The sequence below is a fragment of the Pan troglodytes genome, chromosome 3, assembly GCF_028858775.2.
Source record: "Pan troglodytes isolate AG18354 chromosome 3, NHGRI_mPanTro3-v2.0_pri, whole genome shotgun sequence".
Lineage (NCBI taxonomy): Eukaryota > Metazoa > Chordata > Mammalia > Primates > Hominidae > Pan > Pan troglodytes.
In genome coordinates, this window is record NC_072401.2 from 1,199,365 (window position 1) to 1,222,539 (window position 23,175).

Consider the following 23,175-nt stretch of genomic DNA (forward strand, 5'->3'; position numbering starts at 1 on the left):
CCTAGGTCCAGGGCCCAGGGGCAGGGGCCAAGTGGAGAGGAGAGAGGAGTCCCGGGGCCGAGGGACGGGGGCCGAGGGGAGGAAGGGGGTCTGGGGACTGCAGGGGCCCCTGCCCTTGGCCTTGCCCTGGCTGGGCTCTATGGCCCCCTGAAGAGCTGCCCAGAGCCACTGCAGCCCCGGGACCCGCTTCTCCTCTCCACTCGGCCCCTGCAACAATCCAACCACGGCAAGGTTGCTGAGGAAGCACAGCCTTGTGCCCCAGCTGGTGAACGGCACCTGGGCGAGTGGATCCACACTGGAGACACAGCAGTCATCGGAAAATAGTTTAATTCTGTACAGACAACCACGGGACTGATTACAAAGTGCGGTGCAAACACCAGGGCCCATGAGCGCCAGCAGCGTGGCCCACCACGTGCCGGGGCTCCAGAGACCACGCCCGAAACACCAAATAAATCACAGACGTGACAATTGTGGGAGGAGCATGAATCAGCTGTTCCTTCGGGAGGAGAAAAAGGAAACAACAATCAGAGGCTTTGGAATGCTTTCTCTTCATGTGCCTGGAATGCTGGGCGGGCGGTGACCCGGGGCTCGGAGCCCCACCCTGGCCACACCTGCTGTCGCCCACGGGGTCCTCACGGTGGGGACCCAAGTCCCATGACGGCTCCCAACCTGTGGAGCTGTGTGCGCAGCCACCACCACTGCGGCCTCAGAAGAGGGGCCGGGAGCCCTGGTTCTCAAACTCCGACCAGGCGTCATTCAGCTCCATGAAGATCATCTTGGCGTGCTGCTCGTATGGCTGCCCTGCGGCCTGTGGGTGACAGGCGGTGTAAGCGCCTCTTATAAGCATGTGGGAGCGGGCGGGGCAGGACCTCCCCCTCCCCCCGCCCCTGAAGGCCTCAAGTGGCCGCCTGGCAGCTCTGCTCACCTTGTCGGGGTGCACGGCCAGCACCGCGCGGCGATAGTGCTTCTTCACCTGCTCCGGAGCCACCAGGTCGGCCATGCCCACGGGCGTCCAGCGGCTCTCCCCGTCCCACAGCACTGTGTGCAGCGTGGACAGCAGGGCCCGGATGTTCCGCTCCTTGCCGTCAATCCAGTCCAGGAGCTGCGGGAGACACGGAGCTTGCTGAGCCTTGGGCACCTGCCTGCCCTCCTCCTCTGCACCGCGGAAACTGAGGCACGACGCTGAGGAAGTGCCTGGTCACGTGGGGTGGGCTCAGCCCGGCTCACAGACACTGTCCCACTGCACGCCCTGCCCTCAACTATATAGAGCCCACTCCGGACGACACAGGGCCAGGTGGCCTTCATGTTTCAGGGCCTGGGGCCAGAGGGACCCTCGTCTCAGCCAGATGTTCACCGAGGACACAAACCCTGGTTCTGGTGGTGCAACCCCTTGGCCCATCCCAGGCCCCAGACTCCGAGGGAGAAGGGGATGGTCCCTGGTGCCTGTGAAAGGACCCCAAGGTCACAGGGGCATGTGGCCTGCAGAGCTGGGCATCAGCCAAGCCACAGAGCAGGGCGTGTCTCAGGGCCGGCACAGTGACAGCCTGACCGCTGCATCCTCACCCCCCAGTGAGCGTCCTGGGTTGGGAGGCTCAGTACCCAGAGCAGCCCCCAAGAGACGCCTGCCCTCAACAGTCTCTGCAAACACCCCGGGGCACTCACTCCTGTAACGCCCGCCCACCCCACCCCCACCAGCACTGAGCCATCTGGGCACATGGGGAGCAGCACAGCCTGGGGCCTGACTCTGCCCTGCCCCCCTGGCCTCAGGCCACCCTGTCCTCGAGGGCTGCCAGGCCCATCAGCAGTGACAGGTCCCTGTCTGGAGACGCCGGCTCCATGTGGTACAGCAGATGCTCCAGGGGTGACAGGTTGCTGTCTGGAGACGCCGGCTCCATAAGGCACAGCAGATGTTCCAGGGGCCATGGGTTGAGGCCTCTGGGCTCCCAGGAAGAGCTGCCCACCCACCCACCTTCAGCTTGAGTGGGTCCGTGTCTTTAGCCAGGTCCTGCTTCCTCATCTCTGCAATGGTCTTTGGCCCTTTCTTGTCAGACCTGGAGGAGAAGCCTTGATTGGACAACAGATCTTCAAAGTCGTTCTCAGAGACTTTTGGCTTTTGAGCTAGAAAAGAACAGAAACTTTTTTTTGTTTGAGACAGGGTCTCCACTCTGTCACCCAGGCCAGAGTGCAATGGCGTGATCTCAGCTCTCTGCGGCCTTTGCCTCCCGGCCTCAAGCAATCCTCTTGCCTCAGCCTCCCAAGTAGCTGGGACCACAGGCATGCGCCACCATGCCTGGCTAATTTTTACATTTTTTGTAGAGAGGAGGTATCACTGTTGCCCAGGCTGGTCTTGAACTCCTGGGCTCCAGCGATCTGTCCGCCTCAGCCTCCCAAAGTGCTGGGATTACAGGCGTGAGCCACAAAGCCCAGTTAAGAACAGAAACTTTCTGCAGAGACACACAGGCCCAATTCCACCTGCTGCTCCCGGGAACAGGGCTACCATCCTGATGCCTCCAGAGTAAAGAAGAGGGAAGACAAGACAGGGTTGCAAAGGCCATTTGTTAAAAACAGGTCAAGAAGGTGTCACTGGAACAAGAGGGACCCAGAGGCCTGACCCAGAGAGAGACCAGTGGACACACGTCGGAAACCGCGTCGTTCTCTGAGTGGCTTGGCCGTGCCTGTCCCAGGACTGGGCTCTGAGATGAAGAAAACAACATAGGTTCTACCTTTAGCCAATTCAGGGAGGTCTCTGCAAACTCCACAGCAACAGAGAGTGGGGGACTCACCAAAGCTGGGTGCGCGGACACCCCGCTCCTCTCGCGCCCCGATCACACTGAAGTTCGAGGCATAGTTAGGCCTTGGCTGTGTGCAGGCTTTGGGGGGCGGCTTGGCCTGAGGGGGCCATGAGGCGCCCTGGGCTGGCGGCCGACTTGTCTGCCAGGAGCTGCTGCCTTTGGGCGTGGTGGCCGTTTTGGGAATGAAGCCCCCAGGAGGGAATCCAGCTGGTGAGCCTGTGGAGACGGAGATCGGAAACTCGGCATCTGGTTGTCCATGAGGGGCAACTACTGTTTCTATAACGCAGAGCACCACGTATATTGGAAAACATGCGCTTGCAAAATAGAACACCGATCACTTGAGGCCGTCCAGAGGTGCCGGCTCCACCCACACGTGTGAAGGTCTCCAGGGGCTGGAGCACAGGCCAGGTGCTGGGGCGACGGGAACACTCTGGATGGAGGGCAGACAACAGGACGGGGCAGCTGTGGAGGCAGCACCCCACCCCCAGGAGCCAAGGCAGACCCAGGGCTTGTCCACGGGGGTTGAGGCAGTGTCCCCACGTCACCCCCACGAGCCAAGGCAGACCCGGGGCTTGTCCACGGGGGTTGAGGCAGTGTCCCCACGTCACCCCCACAAGCCAAGGCAGACCCGGGGCTTGTCCACGGGGGTTGAGGCAGTGTCCCCACGTCACCCCCACGAGCCAAGGCAGACCCGGGGCTTGTCCACGGGGGTTGAGGCAGTGTCCCCACATCACCCCCACGAGCCAAGGCAGACCCGGGGCTCGTCCATGGGGGTTGGGGCAGTGTCCCCACGTCACCCCCAGGAGCCAAGGCAGACCCGGGGCTCGTCCACGGGGGTTGGGGCAGTGTCCCCACGTCACCCCCACGAGCCAAGGCAGACCCGGGGCTTGTCCACGGGGGTTGAGGCAGTGTCCCCACGTCACCCCCACGAGCCAAGGCAGACCCGGGGCTTGTCCACGGGGGTTGAGGCAGTGTCCCCACGTCACCCCCACGAGCCAAGGCAGACCCGGGGCTTGTCCACGGGGGTTGAGGTAGTGTCCCCACGTCACCCCCACGAGCCAAGGCAGACCCGGGGCTCGTCCATGGGGGTTGGGGCAGTGTCCCCACGTCACCCCCAGGAGCCAAGGCAGACCCGGGGCTCGTCCACGGGGGTTGGGGCAGTGTCCCCACGTCACCCCCACGAGCCAAGGCAGACCCGGGGCTTGTCCACGGGGGTTGGGGCAGTGTCCCCATGTCACCCCCATGAGCCAAGGCAGACCCAGGGCTTGTCCACGGGGGTTGGGGCAGTGTCCCCACGTCACCCCCATGAGCCAAGGCAGACCCGGGGCTTGTCCACGGGGGTTGAGGCAGTGTCCCCACGTCACCCCCAGGAGCCAAGGCAGACCCGGGGCTTGTCCACGAGGGTTGAGGCAGTGTCCCCACGTCTGTAGTGTCCTAGAGGGCCACCAGCATCTGTCACGTGGCCACTGCCTCTCGCAGCACATCAAATCAGGGCTGATCCCGTAACTTTTTTTTTTTTGAGACGGAGTCTCGCTCTGTCACCCAGGCTGGAGTGCAGTGGTGTGATCTCAGCTCACTTCAAGCTCCACCTCCCGGATTCCCACCATTCTCCTGCCTCAGCCTCCCAAGTAGCTGGGACTACAGGCGCCCACCACCACGCACAGTTAATTTTTTTTGTATTTTTTAGTAGAGGTGGGATTTCACCATGTTAGCCAGGATGGTCTCCATCTCCTGACCTCGTGATCTGCCAACCTCGGCCTCCCAAAGTGCTGGGATTACAGGCGTGAGCCACCGTGCCTGGCCCGATCCTTTAACTTTTTATTTTGGAATAATCAGAATAGCAGGAAGCTGTAAATACCCTGAGCACCTGCGCCCAGCATCCCCCAGGGAGGGCGTCTCTCACAACCTCAGAGAAGCACTGAGCCCAGGCAGCCGCGCCACCTACAGATGCACCAGACGTGGCCAGCTGGACTCGTGTGTGTGAGTGCGGGGCCGCGCCACTGACCGCACCACGGATTCCTCTCAGCACCACAGCAATCACGACCTGAATGCTTCACTACAGTTCTGTCATCTTTTTTTTTTTTTTGGGAGACGGGGTCTCACTATGGCTGGTCTCAAACTCCTAGGCTTAAGAGACCCGCTGGCCTCACCTCCCACAGGGCTGGGATGGTAGGTGTGAGCCACCATGCCCAGACTGTCATCTTAGTTATGTTCTAGAAGGGGACCAACAGCTGCAGCCTCTGGACTGGCGCTCTTCACTCGGGCTCGGGGTATCCGCCACTCCCCCTCCCTGCCGAGGGCCATCTCGTGGTGTGCGGACCACGTATTGAACCGTTCACCTGTAGGACACCTGGGTTGATGCCACTGTTTGGCTACAACAGACACGTCTCTGAACGCCTGTTACAGACTTGTGTGTGAATGAGAGTTTCCATTTCTCTGGGATAAATGTCCCACGGTAGCTCAGTAGCTGTGTGTTTAGCTTCGTAGAAAACCGACCACCTGTTCTCCAGAGCGGCCCTGCCACTTGTCACTCCCCGGGAATGCCTGAGAGACACGGCTCAACCCTGGCAATGCATAAGACACAGCTCGCCACCCGGGCAATGCGCGAGACACGCGGCTCGTCCCCCCGGGCAAGGCGCGAGGCACGCGGCTCGTCCCCCCGGGCAAGGCGCGAGGCACGCGGCTCGTCCCCCCGGGCAAGGCGCGAGGCACGCGGCTCGTCCCCCCGGGCAAGGCGCGAGGCACGCGGCTCGTCCCCCCGGGCAAGGCGCGAGGCACGCGGCTCGTCCCCCCGGGGAAGGCGTGAGGCACGCGCTCCAGCCTCCTCCGCGTTCGGGCCTCCTCCGCGCTCCGGCCTCCTCCGCGCCAGCATTCGGTGATGCTGGGTGTCTCGGCCTGTGCTTCCCGGCCATCAGATGTCGATGTGCTGGAGGTCTCTTCATGTCTCTTGCTCATTTTCTTTTTTTTTTTTTTGAGACAGAGTCTTGCTCTGTCGCCCAGGCTGGAGTGCAGTGGCAAGATCTCGGCTGACGCAACCTCCGCCTCCCAGGTTCCAGCAATTCTCATGCCTCAACCTCCCGAGTAGCTGGGATTACAGGCCTGTGCCACCATGTCCAGCTAATTTTTGTATTTTTAGTAGAGACAGGGTTTCTCCATGTTGGTCAGGCTGGTCGCGAACTCCCGACCTCAGGTGATCCGCCCGCCTCAGCCTCCCAAAGTGCTGGGATTACAGGCATGAGCCACCATGCCTGGCCGTCTCTCGCCCATTTTCTAACTGGATTGCTTTCAGTTTGTTTTTGACTGTATTTTTATATTCTGTAGATGAGTCCTTTGTCAAATAGGTGGTTTGGAAATATCTTCTCCCAGTCCGCAGCTCAGATGCTCAGAGCTCTGAAGTTGGGTCCACCTGTCCTCTTATGGGTGTGGTTTGGGTGGCGAGTCTACGAACTCTGCCCAGCCCCAGGCCACAAAGGTTTTCACCTAAAGGCCCTGCATTCTGATGAGCTGTTCTGTAGAACGCGGGCTTAGGGCTTTGCCTAGCGCTGCCCAGGTGCTCCAGACCATCTGATGAACGGGTTTTCTGCCTCTGTCAAAGCTCCGCTGGTCTCTCTTGTGTGGCCTATTTCTGAGTCCTCTCTTCTCTCCACAGACGCGTCTGTCTGCCATCGCCGCAATGTTGATTTGTGGCTTCAGAGTAAGCCTCAAAGCCAGGAAGAGTGACTTCTCCCATGTCATTTTTCCATTACAAAAATATTCCAGGCATGGCTGGGTGCGGTGGCTCACGCCTGTAATCCCAGCACTTTGGGAGGCCGAGGCGGGCGGATCACGAGGTCAGGAGATCAAGACCATCCTGACTAACACGGTGAAACCCCATCTCTACTAAAAACACAAAAAATTAGCCGGGCGTGGTGGCGGGTGCCTGTAGTCCCAGCTACTCAGGAGGCTGAGGCAGGAGAATGGCGTGAACCCGGTAAGGGAACTTGCAGTGAGCCGAGATCAGGCCACTGCACTCCAGCCTGGGCGACAGAGCGAGGCTCCATCTCAAAAAAATAAACTATTCCAGGCATCTAGTCCATCTGTCTTTCAAATACACTGTACAGTAAGCTCATTTGTATCTAGGAAAATCCCTGCTGAGGCGCTGGTAGGAACTGCGTTAGGCTACAGATGCACACAGGAGAACGGCCACCTTACTCGGGAGCCACCAGGCCGTGAGTGCAGCGTCTGTCCCTTCACTCGCATCTCCTCTGGTCTCTTTCGCCACAGTTGGTTTTGTAGTCCCACCACACAAGCCCTAGACATGTCTGGTCAGATTTATACCTAAATGTTTATTTTTTCTAAAAAAAAAAAAAAACGTGATTGTAAATGGTACTGTTTTAAATGTTGGCTTCCTTGTATAATTGCAAGTAAACAGAAATAGGACAGATTTTTGTGTGTTGACCTGGTATCCTGCGACCTTACTGAACTCATAGTTCTAAAAGATCTTTGTAGATTGCTTCAGAGTCCCTGCGCAGACAATCGTGTCATCTGCAGACAGGAGTAATTTTATTTCTCCCTTTGTAGTGCGTGTAACTTTGACCTCCTTTTCTTGCCAAATGGCAGCAGCTGGGACTTCCGACAAGTACAAGTGGAGAAAAGACACTCCTGCCCTGTTCCTGATTTTAGGAGGATGGTTAAAAATGATATTGGCTTGGCCAGGCAGGGTGGCTCATACCTGTAATCCCAGCACTTTGGGAGGTCACTTGAGGTCAGGAGTTTGAGACCAGCCTGGCCAACATGGTGAAACCCTGTCTCTACTAAAAATACAAAAATTAGCTGGGCGTGGTGGTGCACACCTGTAATCCCAGCTACTCAGGAGGCTGAGGCGGGAGAATTGCTTGAAACTGGGAGGTGGAGGTTGCAGTGAGCCGAGATTATGCCACTGCACTCCAGCCAGGGCAACAGAGCAAGACTCTTGTCTCAAAACAAACAAACAAACAAAAGATGTTGGCTGCAGGTTTCTTGAGACAGGGTCTTGCTCTGCTGCCCAGACTGGAGTGCAGTGATGCAATAATAGCTCAGTCCAGCCTTGACCTCCTGGGCTCAAGCGATCCAAGTGATCTTCCCACCTCAGCTTGCTGAGTAGCTGGGACCACACCTGCTCACCACACCTGCTCACCACCACAGCTGCTCACACCTGCTCACCACCACAGCTGCTCACACCTGCTCACCACAGCTGCTCACACCTGCTCACCACAGCTGCTCACCACCACAGCTGCTCACACCTGCTCACCACCACAGCTGCTCACACCTGCTCACCACAGCTGCTCACCACAGCTGCTCACACCTGCTCACCACAGCTGCTCACCACCACAGCTGCTCACAACTGCTCACACCTCACCACAGCTGCTCACCACCACAGCTGCTCACAACTGCTCACACCTCACCACAGCTGCTCACACCTGCTCACCACAGCTGCTCACACCTGCTCACCACCACAGCTGCTCACACCTGCTCACCACAGCTGCTCACACCTGCTCACCACCACAGCTGCTCACACCTCACCACCACAGGTGCTCACAGCTGCTCACACCTGCTCACAGCTGCTCACACCTGCTCACAGCTGCTCACCACAGCTGCTCACACCTGCTCACCACCACAGCTGCTCACACCTGCTCACCACAGCTGCTCACACCTGCTCACCACAGCTGCTCACCACCACAGCTGCTCACACCTGCTCACCACCACAGCTGCTCACCACAGCTGCTCACAGCTGCTCACCACAGCTGCTCACACCTGCTCACCACAGCTGCTCACACCTGCTCACCACAGCTGCCCACACTTGCTCACCACCACAGCTGCTCACCACAGCTGCTCACCACCACAGCTGGCTAATTCTTACAGGGGTCTCACTATATTGCTCAAGCTGGTTTCAAACTCCTGGGTTCAGGAAATCCTCCCACGTTGGCCTCCCAGAGCACTGGGGTTACGGTGTGAGCCACTCCGCCTGGCCTGGCTGTGGGTCTCTCGACATGCTTGTTACCAAGCTGACGACATTCTGCTCATGACTGGCTCTCTGACAGTGCTGCCATAAAAGGTGCTGACTTTCTGAATTTTGTTAAATGCCTTTTCTGCCTTGTTGATGTGACTACATGGCTCTTCAGCCAGTTAATATGATATCGGATTAGTGCAAAAGCAATTACGGTTTTTGCGATTACTTTCAATGGCAAAACCACAATTACTTTTGCAGCAACCTAAATAGATTTTGTTAACAATTCTGAAATGTCAGCCTTGGATTCCTGGAATAAATCTTACTTGATCTTGGTGTAGAATTCTCTTTATATACCGATAAATCCTATTTGCTGAAGTTTGGTTGAGGATCTGTGTGTATATTCATGGGGAATATAGCCCCAGTTTCCCTTTCCGGTGCTGTTTCTGTCTGATTTTGGTATCAGGGTGATAGTATGAGCTTCGTAAAATCAGTTAGAAAGTGCTCCCTCTCTCCTGCTTCCTGTGAGAGGGTGGAATTGGCATTCTCTTTCAACATTCGGTGAAATTCTCCAGTGGCCCAGGTGGGTCCGCAGGTTTCCTTTTTGGGAAGTTTTTAATTATGAATTTATTTTCTTTGTGTTTATAGAATTTTTCAAAGGATCTACTTGATATTGGGTAAGTTGTGGCAGAAACTGGTTTTGAGGAATTTATCAATTTCACGTAAGTCGTCAAGCATACTGCACAGAGGCGCCTGCACCCGTGACCCTCGTAGAGCCTGCGGGGTCTGCAGTGGTGCCTCCTGCACCATCCCCCATATATCGATGACCTGGGTCACTCTTCCCAGCAGCCCCGGGAGAGGTCTGTGGGCTTCAGAACTGGCCTCTGTCCCTGTGTTCCACTGCACTGCCCGTGGCTCCTCATTCTTTCTTTCCTTCCGCTTGCTGTAGGCTTATTTCGCTCCCTTTTTTTCCCCCCCAAATGTCTTGTGCAGAGAGCTCAGGTTACTGCTGGGGCATTCCAGCTTTTCCACAGCAAGCGCCCACGGCTGCGGGTGTCTCCACACTGCCTGGTGGGGCCCTGGGCTTTCCTAGGCTGCACTTGCATCTTCACTCAGCTCCACGCATCGTCTCCCTTGAGACCTCCTCTCTGGCCCAGGTGTCGTTTGAAAGTGTGCTGTTTTGTTCCCAAGTGTGAAGATTCTTCCGTTCTATTTCATTGTGGTCAGACGGCATGCTGCAGAATCCTAGTTCTCTGAGGACAGGGCCTGTGTGGAGGAGGCTCCCACGGTGCATGGAAAGGTCCGTGCCTGCAGCTGGTGGGCCCTGCTGGCTGGCGCCTCTGCCCTTCTACATCCTTGCAGCCTTCGGTACAGCTGCTCCGTCATGTGTCGGGACAGCAGTGCTGACGTCGCCAGCTATGATTTGGGTTTGTCTATTTTTTCCTTCAGTTGTATCGGCTTTGCTTTGTTCAGAATTGCTGTCTTCCTAGAAGGCAGAATGGTTTCAGGCCGCCCACCGAGCCAGCAGGCGGAGGGCTGGGGCTGTGTCTAGGACACAGACGGCGGGGATCCCTGGGAGTCCACTCCTTCTGCCCCAGTGCCGGCTGCCCAGGGCAGTCAAGGCACACGCAGGTCTCCTCCCGAGGGCACGGCCCTCGCAACCCCACCGTGCTCTCAGACAACGCAAGACAGAGGCCACAAAGGGAAATAAAATACAAAACCACACCGACAGAAACGCTCATGGATGTCCTCAAGACACAGTAAATCCCCAAAACCACCTGAAACATAAAAAGAACATTCAAAGACGAAAAAACTCTTGGGACTTCATGACAGAACAGAAGGCACTTCAGATGCAAGCTCGCAAGAGCAGAGTGAGGACTCGAAGCCAGCCCGGGAGAGAGTGAGGACTCGAAGCCAGCCCTAGAGATCCAACGCCGACACCTGCTCACAGGAATTTGAGGCACTCAGGGAAGGACAGGAGAAACGATGAGGAGACGGGAAATGCTCCCGGAGCTGAGCAGGAGCAGACGCCATAGCCTGGGGCTGCATGCTGGAGCGTCCGGCGGTCACCGGCACCAACAAGCATCCCAAGGTGGAGCCACTTCCCACCCAGCATTCCACCCGACGGCCAGGCAAGTGCAAGGGAGGCCCCTTCAGATGATCATCCCCCCGCTGCCGACGCTTCTTCTGAGAAGCCACAGGGACCCCAGGGGGATGCATCTTGGGAGTGAACCCAGAGACCCAGGGGCATCAGGTCAGCCCAAGGAGACTTGAAGCCACAGCGCCCGGGGCCGGGCCTGAGGCAGATGCGGGACCGGAGACTCAGACCACAGCGCCTGGGCCGGGCCTGAGGCAGACGCAGGACTGGAGAGGGTGGACTCGGTTCTTGTGGCCGACAGCCAGCACGCTCCGAGCACAGCCTCGGGGACTGAGCAGAGCCCAGCTACACCCCACTTCCATGCAGAGACCCCACTTCCCCGATGGCCCCCATGGCCCTGAGGACAGGATGGATCACGCACCACAATGCCGGTGGGGGCTGGCAGCAGCGCCAGTGTCAGCAACTCCCGGTTTTAGCTTGCCAGTTGGCAGTCGCCTGGAACAGGTGCAGACACGCTGTCCCCTTGGGCTCACTGTGCTCTGGGCTTGGGGGTCTTAGTGAACAGAGGCAAAGACTTCACTTTGGGCAGCTCAGAGTCAGACAGACGAGAATAAACCTCCTACAAGGAAACAGCTTCCACACCCCCAAAGTGCCCTCCACGTTACCTTGGAGGCCGGAGCTGAGGTCGCCAAGGTCAGCAAATGGGTCCGGGTTCTGAGACTTGGTCCAGCTGGCCTGAGAGCCACAAGGGGCCGGCTGACCTCCAGAAGAGAAGAGGGGGCCTGGAGAAGGGGCACAGGGCATTAGAACAAGCACCATCTGAAGCGAAACAAATCCTCCTGGGACCTCCGATGGCGCCTCCTTACGACGTGACAGCCTCACTCCGGCCTGAGAGCTGGCACCTGCACGGCTTGCGTGCACGAGACCAGCCAGGACAGAGGCGTGTGTGGCGGACGCTGCCTCCATGCCCCATGCTGCTCCTCAGGGAAAACAGCTTCACAGCTCACACCCAGAACCAAACCATGCTCGTATCATGATGATTATGATTCTGCAGCACCACTTTCTGGAATCTATCTAAAATGTCAATGTTCTTCAGGATACTCTTTATAATAGCATACATTTGAGAATAGCCTAAGTATAAAATCATAAAATACAGGCTGGGCAACATAGAAATACCCTGTCTCTACAAAAAATAAACAAATCATCCAGGCACGGTGGTTCATGCATGTGGTCCCAGCTACCCAGGGGGGCTGCAGTGGGAGGATCGCTTGAGCCCAGGGGTTGACGGCTGCAGTGAGCCGAGATGATGCCACTGCACTCAGCCCCAGTGACAGAATGACACTCTGTCTCAAAAAAAAAAAAAAACTGTGGTAGAGCTACTTGATAGAGTGCCATGCAGTCATTAAAACCAGGCTCTTCATGTATAAAGAGCCCTCGTGGATCTATTCGAGGAAAAAGATGAATTCCTGAGGCCAAAAACTAAGCAAAGAACATGAAATGATCCTCAAAAGAAACACTCGCAACCAAAACCACTCAAACTAAGAGTCAACCTCATTCATAAGAAAGAAATCAAACTGGCGAGACACCTTCACAGTGATCATCCAACCAGGAGACAAACCGGAGACGGCAGCTGCCCCTGGGCAAAGACGTCCTGAAGCGCACTCGAGGGGACGGGCACCCAGGCCCTGGCGCACCTCGCACTGTGCACTCGAGGGGACGGGCACCCAGGCCCTGGCGCACCTCGCACTGTGCACTCGAGGGGACGGGCACCCAGGCCCTGGCGCACCTCGCACTGTGCACTCGGGGGGACGGGCACCCAGGCCCTGGCGCACCTCGCACTGTGCACTCGGGGGGACGGGCACCCAGGCCCTGGCGCACCTCGCACTGTGCACTCGGGGGGACGGGCACCCAGGCCCTGGCGCACCTCGCACTGTGCACTCGGGGGGACGGGCACCCAGGCCCTGGCGCACCTCGCACTGTGCACTCGGGGGGACGGGCACCCAGGCCCTGGCGCACCTCGCACTGTGTACTCGAGGGGACGGGCACCCAGGCCCTGGCGCACCTCGCACTGTGCACTCGAGGGGACGGGCACCCAGGCCCTGGCACATCGTGCACTGTGCCTCCCGGAGCTCTGCAGACAGTGTGTGTTCCACCTGCTGAGGGCTGTGTCAACTCTGTCCGGCACCATTTTCCGCACGCCATGCACACTCTGTGTCCCTGTGCCCCATTTTGGGAACTGTAATGATATTTCAAACTTCTTCATGATTGCATCTGCTTTGGTGATGTGTGTCCCATGAGTTGATGCTGCTGCTCTAATTGTTTTGGGGTGCCATGGACTGTGCCCATAGAAGACGGCGAGCTTAACTGACAACACGCTGTGGCTGCTCCCCAGACCAGCCACTCCCTGTCTCGCTCCTTCTCAAGCCTCCCTATTCCCCGAGACACAACCTTACTGAAATCAGTCCAATTCAGAACCTACAACGGCCTATAAGCGTTCAGGTGAACACAAGAGTTGCAAGTGTCTCACTTGAAATCAAAAGCTAGGAACGACTGAGCTTAGTGAGCAAGGCACATCAAAAGCAGAGGAAGGCCGGGCGCAGCAGCTCATGCCTGTGTTCCCAGCACAGTGGGCAGCTGAGGAAGGAGGGTGCTTGAGCCCAGGAGTTCAAGGTCGGCCTGGACAACACGGACCCCATCTCTACAAAAAATAAATTTAAAAAATTAGATGGGCATGGTGATGAGTGCCTGTAGTCCCAGCTACCCAGGAGACTGAGGTGGGAGGATCCCTTGAGCCCAGGAGGTTGAGGCTGCAGTGAGCCATGATCGTGCCACTGCACTCCAGCCACAACAAGAGCAAGACCCTGTCTCTAAAAAAAAGAAAGCTGAGATAAGCTACAAGCTAGGCCTCTTGCACCAGTAAGCCAAATTGTGAATGCAAAGGAAAAGCTCCTGAAGGAAATGAGAATGCCACTCCAGTGAACACACGAATGATAAGAACACAAACCAGCCCTATTGCTGATACAGAGGAAGTTCGGGTGATCTGGAAAGAAGGTCGGACCAGCCCCATTGCCGATACAGAGGAAGTTCGGGTGATCTGGAGAGAAGGTCGGACCAGCCCCATTGCCGATACAGAGGAAGTTCGGGTGATCTGGAGAGAAGGTCGGACCAGCTCCATTGCCGATACAGAGGAAGTTCGGGTGATCTGGAGAGAAGGTCAAACTAGCCACAACATCCCCCTAAGACAAAGCCTAATCCAGAGCAAGGTCTCAACTCTTTCAATTCTATGAAGGTGGAAAGAGGTGAAGACGCTGCAGAAGAAAAGTGAAGCCAGCAGGGGCTGAGGCTGAAGGAAAGACGCCGTCTCTGCAACGTACAAGTGCAAGGTGAAGCAGCAAGCGCTGACGGAGAAGCTGCAGTAAGTCATCTGCTAAGATGCAGCTGAGACCACTGATGAAGAGGCTGCACCCGCCAGACTGTCCACGCAGACGAGACGGCCTAAGTCATCCGCTAAGATCCGGCTGAGACCACTGATGAAGAGGCTGCACCCGCCAGACTCTCCATGCAGACGAGACGGCCTAAGTCATCCGCTAAGATCCGGCTGAGACCACTGATGAAGAGGCTGCACCCGCCAGACTCTCCATGCAGACGAGACGGCCTAAGTCATCTGCTAAGATCCGGCTGAGACCACTGATGAAGGGGCTGCACCCGCCAGACTCTCCATGCAGATATAAGACGGCCTAAATCATCTGCTAAGATCCGGCTGAGACCACTGATGAAGAGGCTGCACCCGCCAGACTCTCCATGCAGACGAGACGGCCTAAGTCATCCGCTAAGATCCGGCTGAGACCACTGATGAAGGGGCTGCACCCGCCAGACTCTCCACGCAGACGAGACGGCCTAAGTCATCCGCTAAGATCCGGCTGAGACCACTGACGAAGGGGCTGCACCCGCCAGACTCTCCATGCAGATATAAGACGGCCTAAGTCATCCGCTAAGATCCGGCTGAGACCACTGATGAAGGGGCTGCACCTGCCAGACTCTCCATGCAGATATAAGACGGCCTAAGTCATCTGCTAAGATCCGGCTGAGATCACTGATGATCTCACGCCTGTAATCCCAGCACTTTGGGAGGCCGAGGCGGGCGGATCACGAGGTCAGGAGATCGAGACCATCCTGGCTAACACAGTGAAACCCCGTCTCTAGGGGGTTTCAAAAAATTAGCCGGGCATGGTGGCAGGCGCCTGTAGTCCCAGCTACTTGGGAGGCTGAGGCAGGAGAATGGCGTCAACCCGGGAGGTGGAGCTTGCAGTGAGCCAAGATCACACCACTGCACTCCAGCCTGGGCGACAAAGAGAGACTCTGTCTCAAAAAAAAAAAAAAAAAGATTCTAAATTGACTCGGCTTGTGCCATAGAAATGGCACAGCAAAGCCTGGATGGCAGCCATCTGTGTACAGCATGGTTTATGGAATATTTTAAGTCTACTGTTGAGATCTACAGCTCAGAAAAAAGATTCCTTTTAAAATATGACTGTTCGCTGACAATACGGACAATGCAGCTGGTCACCCAAAAGCTCTGACAGAGACGTACACAGACAGTCATGCTGCTTTCATGCCTGCTAACACAACATCTGTTCTGCAGCCCTTGGATCAAGGAGTCGTGTCGACTTCCAAGTCTCCCTATTTAAGAAACACATTTCTAAGGCTATAGCGGCCAGATTCCTCTGATGGATCTGGGTAAAGTTCACTGACAACCTTCTGGAAAGGATTCACCATTCTAGATGCCATTAAGAACATTCACGATTCACAGGAAGAGGTTAAAACAGCAACATGAACAAGAGTTTGGGAGAAGCTGATCTCAACCCTCAAGGATGACTTTGAGGAGTTGAAGACTTCAGTGCAGGAAGTCTCTGCAGATGTGGTGGAAACAGCAAGAGAACTCGAATTAGAAGTGGAGCCTGCAGATGGGACCGAATTACTGCAATCTCAGGATGAAACCTGAATGGATGAGGAGTTGCTTCTTATGGATGAGCAAAGAAAGTAGTTTACTGAGATGGAATCGAGTCCTGGTGAAGATGCTGTGAACACTGAAATGAGGCCAAGGGTTTAGAATATTCCTTAAACTTAGTTGACACAGCAGTGGCAGGTTTGGGAGGACGGAAGAAGCTCCATGTGGGTAAACGCTATCCAAGAGCACTGCGTGCCATAGGGAACCTTTTGTGAAAGGGAGAGACCATCACGTGGCAAACTTCATCGTCTTATTTTCAGAAATGGCCACAGCCACCCCAGCTTTCAGGAATCAGCACCCTGATCAGTCAGCAGCCATCCACATTGAGGCAAGACCGCCACCAGCAAGATCAGGATCGTTAGCATTTTTTAGCAATGAAGTATTTCTAAATCAAAGTAACTATATTTATTTTTTAGACATAATGCTATTGCACACTTAACAGACTATGGCCAGGCCGTGGTGGCTCACACCTGTAATCCCAGCACTTCAGGAGGCCGAGGCATGTGGATCACAAGGTCAGGAGTTCGAGACCAGCCCGACCAACATAGTGAAACCTCATCTCTACTAAAAATACAAAAATTAGTTGGGCGTGGTGGCAGGCGCCTGTAATCCCAGCTACTCAGGAGGCTGAGGCAGGAGAATCACTTGAACCCAGGACGTGGAGGTTGCAGTGAGCAGAGATTGCACCACTGCGCTCCACAGCCTGTGCAACAGAACAAGACTCCATCTCCCAAAGAAACAAACAAAAAACCAGACTACAGTATAATGTAAATATAACTTTTAGCTGGGTGCAGTGGCTCACGCCTGTAATCCCAGCACCCTGAGAGGCTGAGGTGCATGGATCGCCTAAGCCCGGGAGTTCTAGACCAGCCTGAGCAACATGGCAAAACTCTGTCTCCACAAAAAAATTTTAAAACTTAGCTGGGCATGGTGGCACATGCCTGTAGTCCCAGTTACTCAGGAGGCTGGGGTGGGAGGATTGCTTGAGCCCAGGAGGTCAATGCTGAAGTGAGTAGAGATTGCGCCACTATGCTCCAGCCCGGGTGACAGAGCAAGACCCTGTCTCAAAAACAAAAACAAAACCCCACACAAAAAACCCCCGTAACTCTTATGCTTACTGGGAAAACAAAATCTGACTGGCTTTCTAGGGGTGTTCGCTTTGACTGTGGTCTGGAAGCAAACCCGCGACATCGCTGAGGCCGGCCCGAGACACAGCTGCAGCATACGCATCCGCGCTACCAGAGACGCCGCGGGAGGGCCGGCTCCAGGGTGACGGGAAGGACAGACGCTCACAGACACGACTGCTGTACGTGACCCCCTTCCTGACAGGGCACAGGACACTCACAGACACGACTGCTGTACGTGACCCCCTTCCTGACAGGGCACAAGACACTCACAGACACGACTGCTGTACGTGACCCCCTTCCTGACAGGGCACAGGACACTCACAGACACGACTGCTGTACGTGACCCCCTTCCTGACAGGGCACTGGACGCTCACAGACACGACTGCTGTACGTGACCCCCTTCCTGACAGGGCACAAGACACTCACAGACACGACTGCTGTACGTGACCCCCTTCCTGACAGGGCACAGGACACTCACAGACACGACTGCTGTACGTGACCCCCTTCCTGACAGGGCACTGGACGCTCACAGACACGACTGCTGTACGTGACCCCCTTCCTGACAGGGCACAGGACACTCACAGACACGACTGCTGTACGTGACCCCCTTCCTGACAGGGCACGGGGCGTTGCAAACACGACTGCTGTACGTGACCCCCTTCCTGACAGGGCACTGGACGCTCACAGACACGACTGCTGTACGTGACCCCCTTCCTGACAGGGCACTGGACGCTCACAGACACGACTGCTGTACGTGACCCCCTTCCTGACAGGGCACAGGACGCTCACAGACACGACTGCTGTACGTGACCCCCTTCCTGACAGGGCACTGGACGCTCACAGACACGACTGCTGTACGTGACCCCCTTCCTGACAGGGCACTGGACGCTCACAGACACGACTGCTGTACGTGACCCCCTTCCTGACAGGGCACAGGACACTCACAGACACGACTGCTGTACGTGACCCCCTTCCTGACAGGGCACAAGACGCTCACAGACACGACTGCTGTACGTGACCCCCTTCCTGACAGGGCACTGGACGCTCACAGACACGACTGCTGTACGTGACCCCCTTCCTGACAGGGCACAGGACACTCACAGACACGACTGCTGTACGTGACCCCCTTCCTGACAGGGCACTGGACGCTCACAGACACGACTGCTGTACGTGACCCCCTTCCTGACAGGGCATGGGGCATCGGCCGCAACACCGAGACAAGACCCGTGGGGTCGGCCTCAGTCACAAACCCCTTCAGGAGGGAAGAGCCACAGGGTGCTACAGGCAGAGCCAGCACGTGGTCCACAGAGTGTGGGGCATGAAATCGCATCACAGACGCAGACGCCCTGCCGGGTGGGAGGAGGACCCTTCGGGGGTGCTGCTGATGCTCAGGAGCCACTGCAGCTCTGGGACGCCAAGTCTGTGTCCCCACGTACCCCAGGCACACCGGGTGAGTGAGGCCGCCGCAGTCATACCACAGCCTTGTGTGCGGAGCCCGCACCACCAAGCACGCCCCAGCCCTTCCTTCCTTCTCTGCGCAGAGAGGGCCCTGTTACAGGTACGTGTGAAATAGAGACGGGCCACAGCAGCTGCACGTCCTGGGAGCCCTGTCCTTGGTGGGTGGTGGCCATACCTTCTGTGGCTGGCGTGGGGGCCACTGCCGACGCTGCAGTCTCGGTCCAGGCAGCCCATCCTCCCAGCAGGTCTGGGTTGCTAGACGAGGCTGTCATCTTGCTGGGCTCTCCTGGCAGATCCCCTGGGAAGAAGGAACCAGAAGAGAGCACAGTTTGGTGTCTCAGCAGCAGGCAAATGTGGCGGGGTGCCAGGCTGTGCTCAGGGCCCTAGGAGCCGACGCCTCTCACACCCAGGCTGAGCTGAGGCTGGGCTGACGGCCTCTCTCTTCCTGACGGGTCCTGAGGATGCATCCCATCACACAGAACTGAGCGAGTGGACGTAGGGGCACCAGCAGGCGGAGCAGCTGGCAGGCCAGGCTGAGAAGAAGCATCTGCGCGTTCCCATCCGAAAGGGTTTGTCAGGACCCCACTTTCTGCCGCCATCCCCACAGCCTGCGTTCCCGCCTCTCCTAAAACCCACCAGAGCCCGCGGTGGCTCCACCTGGCTGAGCTGCCTTCGGCAGACAGAGGGCCCAGCAGGTCCTGTCTGCCCTGGCTCTGGCCACGCAGCACACCTCTGGCGGCACCCGCCCCAACGCTGCAAGGCTGCACTCCACACACCCACCCACAAGCCATCCTGCAATGGTCACCATCATCACCCCAGAGCGCGCCATGGACCACGCTGCTGCCTCCTCAGGAGAGAGAACCCGGGCTCCTTCCCCTAGGACCACACTGGAGGGGCAGCCCAGCCCTCTCCCAGGGCCTGGCCCCACCGGCGTCTGTCTAAACAAGCCATGCTGTGCCCCGGCGCCTGACCGCCTCCCCATGGATACCGTGCCCCACGGCCCCTGCTACACTCAGACCAGGTCAGCTTCCTGGACCCTGGGTCCCCCAGCTGCCTCCCTCTGACCTCTCGTCCCCACACAAGCTCTGGGTGCAGGTGGCCTTCTCTGCTAATAGCTGCAAGGCCTGGGCCTGAGGAGGCCTCGAGAAACACCTGTTGCCAGTCACAGACGACTGAGGCACTGCAGGGCCCCACAACCTGTTCCAGGTTTGGGGATGGTTTGGGGAGACAGAGCAGGGAGCAGTCTGTCCTGACCTCTGGGACGTCCTGCAGGATGCTTGGGCCGCGAGGAAGCGCACCCGGAGGCCACACAGTCCAGCCCCACCACTGCCTGAGACCCACAGCTCTGTTTCCCACCATAGGCTGCGGTCCTGAGGGAGGCGGCCACGGAGAGCTGGCTGCCAGGCGAGAGGCGCTTACCCAGGTGCAGGAAGTCGGCGCTGCAGGATGGGGGCGGAGCGCTGTGGGCAGACGGGAAGGATGGTGGGACGGTCACAGAGTCCGAATTGAGAAATTCGCCGAAGAGATCAGGATTGGAGCAGGGCTGGGAGTTGTTGCCTGAAGACGGCAGAAGCGGGCCAAAGGGGTCAGCTGTGGGGACAGGCGGGCATGGGGAGGACTCAGCCCGGCTGCCTGAAGACAAAGGAGCCCAGCTCTGGAGTCAGGCCTGCCCAAGAGGCCACTCCAGCTGGGCAGCCCAGACCCCACGGCTGCCCTCGCAGGGGCACTGAGGCAGTCAGCCCAGGGGCTCCCCGTGCCCCACGCCTCAGGATGACTTTCACATGGACACAGCAACACTGCTGAGATGGAGAAGCCGGTAGCTCCCGGCCCGTGAGCTCAGGTGGACAGCACAGAACCCTGCCATGACCCCGAGGCTGCTCCTGGGGGAGGTGGGGGAAGGGCACGTTCCCTTCCTGCAAGCACCTTCGAAACACGCCCATGCAGTGAGAATGACTCAGCCTCATCACTCATCTACTGTGAAGCCACTCGCCTTCAGAACAGAAACACGTACCAGCGGCAGGGGGCCCTCCTCTTGGGGTGCTCTGCACGCTCAGGGGAGGGGCCGGGCTTGCCAGGAGCAGCGGGTCCTCGCTGAGCAGATCCTCCGGGGGCCCCTGGGAGGCGGCCTCAGGGGGCCCAAGGAGGCAGCTGAGCAGGTCGGTGTTGCTGGAGGGGGCCTTGCAGGCCTGCGGGGGTACAGCTGGCCCTGCGCCCACCTCGGAGTGCAGGCCCAGGAGGTCGACCCCGTCTTCCTGTGGCACAGGCTCCGGCAGCACAGCCGGTGTCTCCACCTCAAAAACCAAGTCCTGCTGCACCGGCCCTGCTGCCAGGCCAGGGGGCTCTGGGTCGGCCCTGGGTTCCTGGCCCTCGCTGGAGATCGGGGACCCCCCATCATCTGACACCTCACTCTCGTCTCTGTCCTCCATCAGGGCAGACTCGCTCTCCTTGGGAGAGGCATTTTCTGCACCAGTCTCTGCCTCCTTCTCTTCTGCGAAAAGGAAACAAAACCACAGGCTGGTGAGACCACACGGCCAGCACCAGGGTCCCCACGGCGCGTCCCTCCAGGGCCTCCTCGGCCCAGGGCCTTGGTGAACACACGTGGCCGGCACCAGGGTCCCCATGGCACGGCCCCTCGGCGCCTCCTCGGCCCAGGGCCTTGGCAAGTGCTGCAGGAACACCAGGGTCCCCACGGCGCGTCCCCTCGGCCCAGGGCCTTGGCGAACCCACATGGCCAGCACCAATGTCCCCATGGCACGGCCCCTCAGCGCCTCCTTGGCCCAGGGCCTTGGCGAGTGCTGCAGAAGCTTCTGGGCGGGCAGTGGGGCATTGTTCCTGAGGCGTCTCCAGCGCACCCACCTCCAGCCTCTGCCTCAAGGGTCTGCCTGTGGCTCTCTCCGCCTGGGCCTCTGCGGTGCCTCAGGCTGAGTCAAGTGGGGGCCACATGGCAGCACTAGGGGGTAGGAACACCAATCAAGGGTGCTCTGGAACAGGCGGCAGAAGGGACGACCCCGATGGGACGGCCAAGGGTGCTGGGACAGGAAGTGGCAGGGGCGCCCCTTGGGGTGTGTCTGGGGTGAGGTCCAGTGATGGCGCCCAGGTGTTTTCCTGAAAAGCCTCAGAGGGGCTGGGAGCCCACTGGGGGTGTGGGCAAAGAGAGGTGTGGGATCCCCAGGTGGTGACAGTCTGTCCCTCCGCCCAGGCCCTTCCCCTGTACCCAGGGGCCCCGCCAGCATGGCCCATGCTGCCAGCCTCCCCAGGCCCACAGACTGGGATGAAGAGCGAGGGTTGTTATTTCAGACTTTGTGGGCATGTTCTTTTTTTTTCACCTTTAAAAAGATATGAAATCATTCTTAGCTCGTGAGCCATTAAAGAACAGGCTGACATGCCGGGTGCACAGCCCCACTGAGGTGCAACTCAGCTCTGCCCGAGGCCCGTCTCCCAAGACGCTTGCCCTGCCCCAGGGGCACCTCCAGACCAGGGGCCTGCCCTCTGCAAGTGGCCAGGTCCAGGGACGCTGCCTACCCTGCCAGTCCAGCGTGTGCAGGAAGCGACTGGCGTCCGCGCTGCTGCTTGGCGGTGAGTCAGAGTCTGTGGGTTCGGCTTCCGGGGACCCTGCCCCAGCATCATACTGAGCCGTGGAGCCAGGCTGCCGGGGAAGCTCCGGCTTCCCTGCAGGAGAGGGAGGGCGTCAGGGCACTGGCACTGGCCAGCAGCCTCGGGGCAACACTGACCCCAGAGCTGGGAAGTGCAGCCAGGCGGGCGCCAGCACCGTGGCAGGCCAGGCCATCGGTAAAGCAGACCAATGACATGACGGGGAGGGGCTCTCTGAACAGATTCCTGCTATCCACTCGGATGCCGCTCTGGGCCATGCGTGCACACTTGGGCACAGCACACGCACACATGAACATGCACAAGGAACCCACCACTGAGGCATCAAACGCCACACATATGCAGGGTACACATGAATGCACCCACACAGCTGCACGGTACACACGAATGCATACAGCACACACACAGGCGCACAGTACACACAAATGCACACACACAGATGCAGGGTACACATGAATGCACACACAGCACACACAGATGCACAGTACACACGAATGCACAGACAGCACACACATAGGTGCAGGGTACACATGAATACACACAGCACACACAGATGCACAGTACACACGAATGCACAGACAGCACACACACAGATGCAGGGTACACATGAATATACACAGCACACACAGATGCACAGTACACATGAATACACACAGCACACACAGATGCACAGTACACATGAATGCACACACAGATGCATGGTACACACGGATGCACAGACAGCACACACACAGATGCAGGGTACACATGAATGCACACACAGCACACACACAGATGCACAGTACACATGAATGCACACACAGCACACACACAGATGCACAGTACACACGAATGCACACACAGCACATACACACATGCAGGGTACACACGAATGCACACACAGCACACACAGATGCACGGTACACATGAATGCACACACAGCACAAATGCACAGTACACAGGAATGCACACACAGCACACACAGATGCATGGTACACAGGAATGCACACAGCACACACACAGATGCACAGTACACACGAATGCACACACAGCACATACACACATGCAGGGTACACATGAATGCACACACAGCACACACACAGATGCACAGTACACACGAATGCACACACAGCACATACATG

The 23,175-nt window shown here is 57.8% G+C and overlaps 1 protein-coding gene across 47 annotated transcripts in view; it reads right to left on the reverse strand.

Moving 5' to 3' along the window:
- Positions 1–310: 310 nt before the first annotated feature.
- GAK (cyclin G associated kinase) overlaps positions 311–23,175 on the reverse strand; it is a 104,721-nt gene continuing 81,856 nt past the window's right edge. For 11 of the 47 annotated variants that reach the window (XM_054683659.2, XM_024355963.3, XM_054683652.2 and 8 more), the window contains 10 exons: positions 21,968–22,114; positions 20,457–20,933; positions 19,865–20,035; positions 18,621–18,743; positions 11,521–11,637; positions 11,277–11,408; positions 2,784–3,008; positions 1,970–2,118; positions 926–1,102; positions 311–808 (listed from right to left, as the gene is read on the reverse strand). In XM_054683659.2, the coding sequence (XP_054539634.1) occupies positions 707–808; positions 926–1,102; positions 1,970–2,118; positions 2,784–3,008; positions 11,277–11,408; positions 11,521–11,637; positions 18,621–18,743; positions 19,865–20,035; positions 20,457–20,933; positions 21,968–22,114 (1,820 nt within the window). In that variant the 3' untranslated portion in view covers positions 311–706. Of the gene's footprint in view, positions 809–925; positions 1,103–1,969; positions 2,119–2,488; positions 3,009–11,276; positions 11,409–11,520; positions 11,638–18,620; positions 18,744–19,864; positions 20,036–20,456; positions 20,934–21,967; positions 22,115–23,175 lie in introns of those variants that run through there. The other 36 variants (XM_016952671.4, XM_016952670.3, XM_063808524.1 and 33 more) reach the window with 11 other exon arrangements.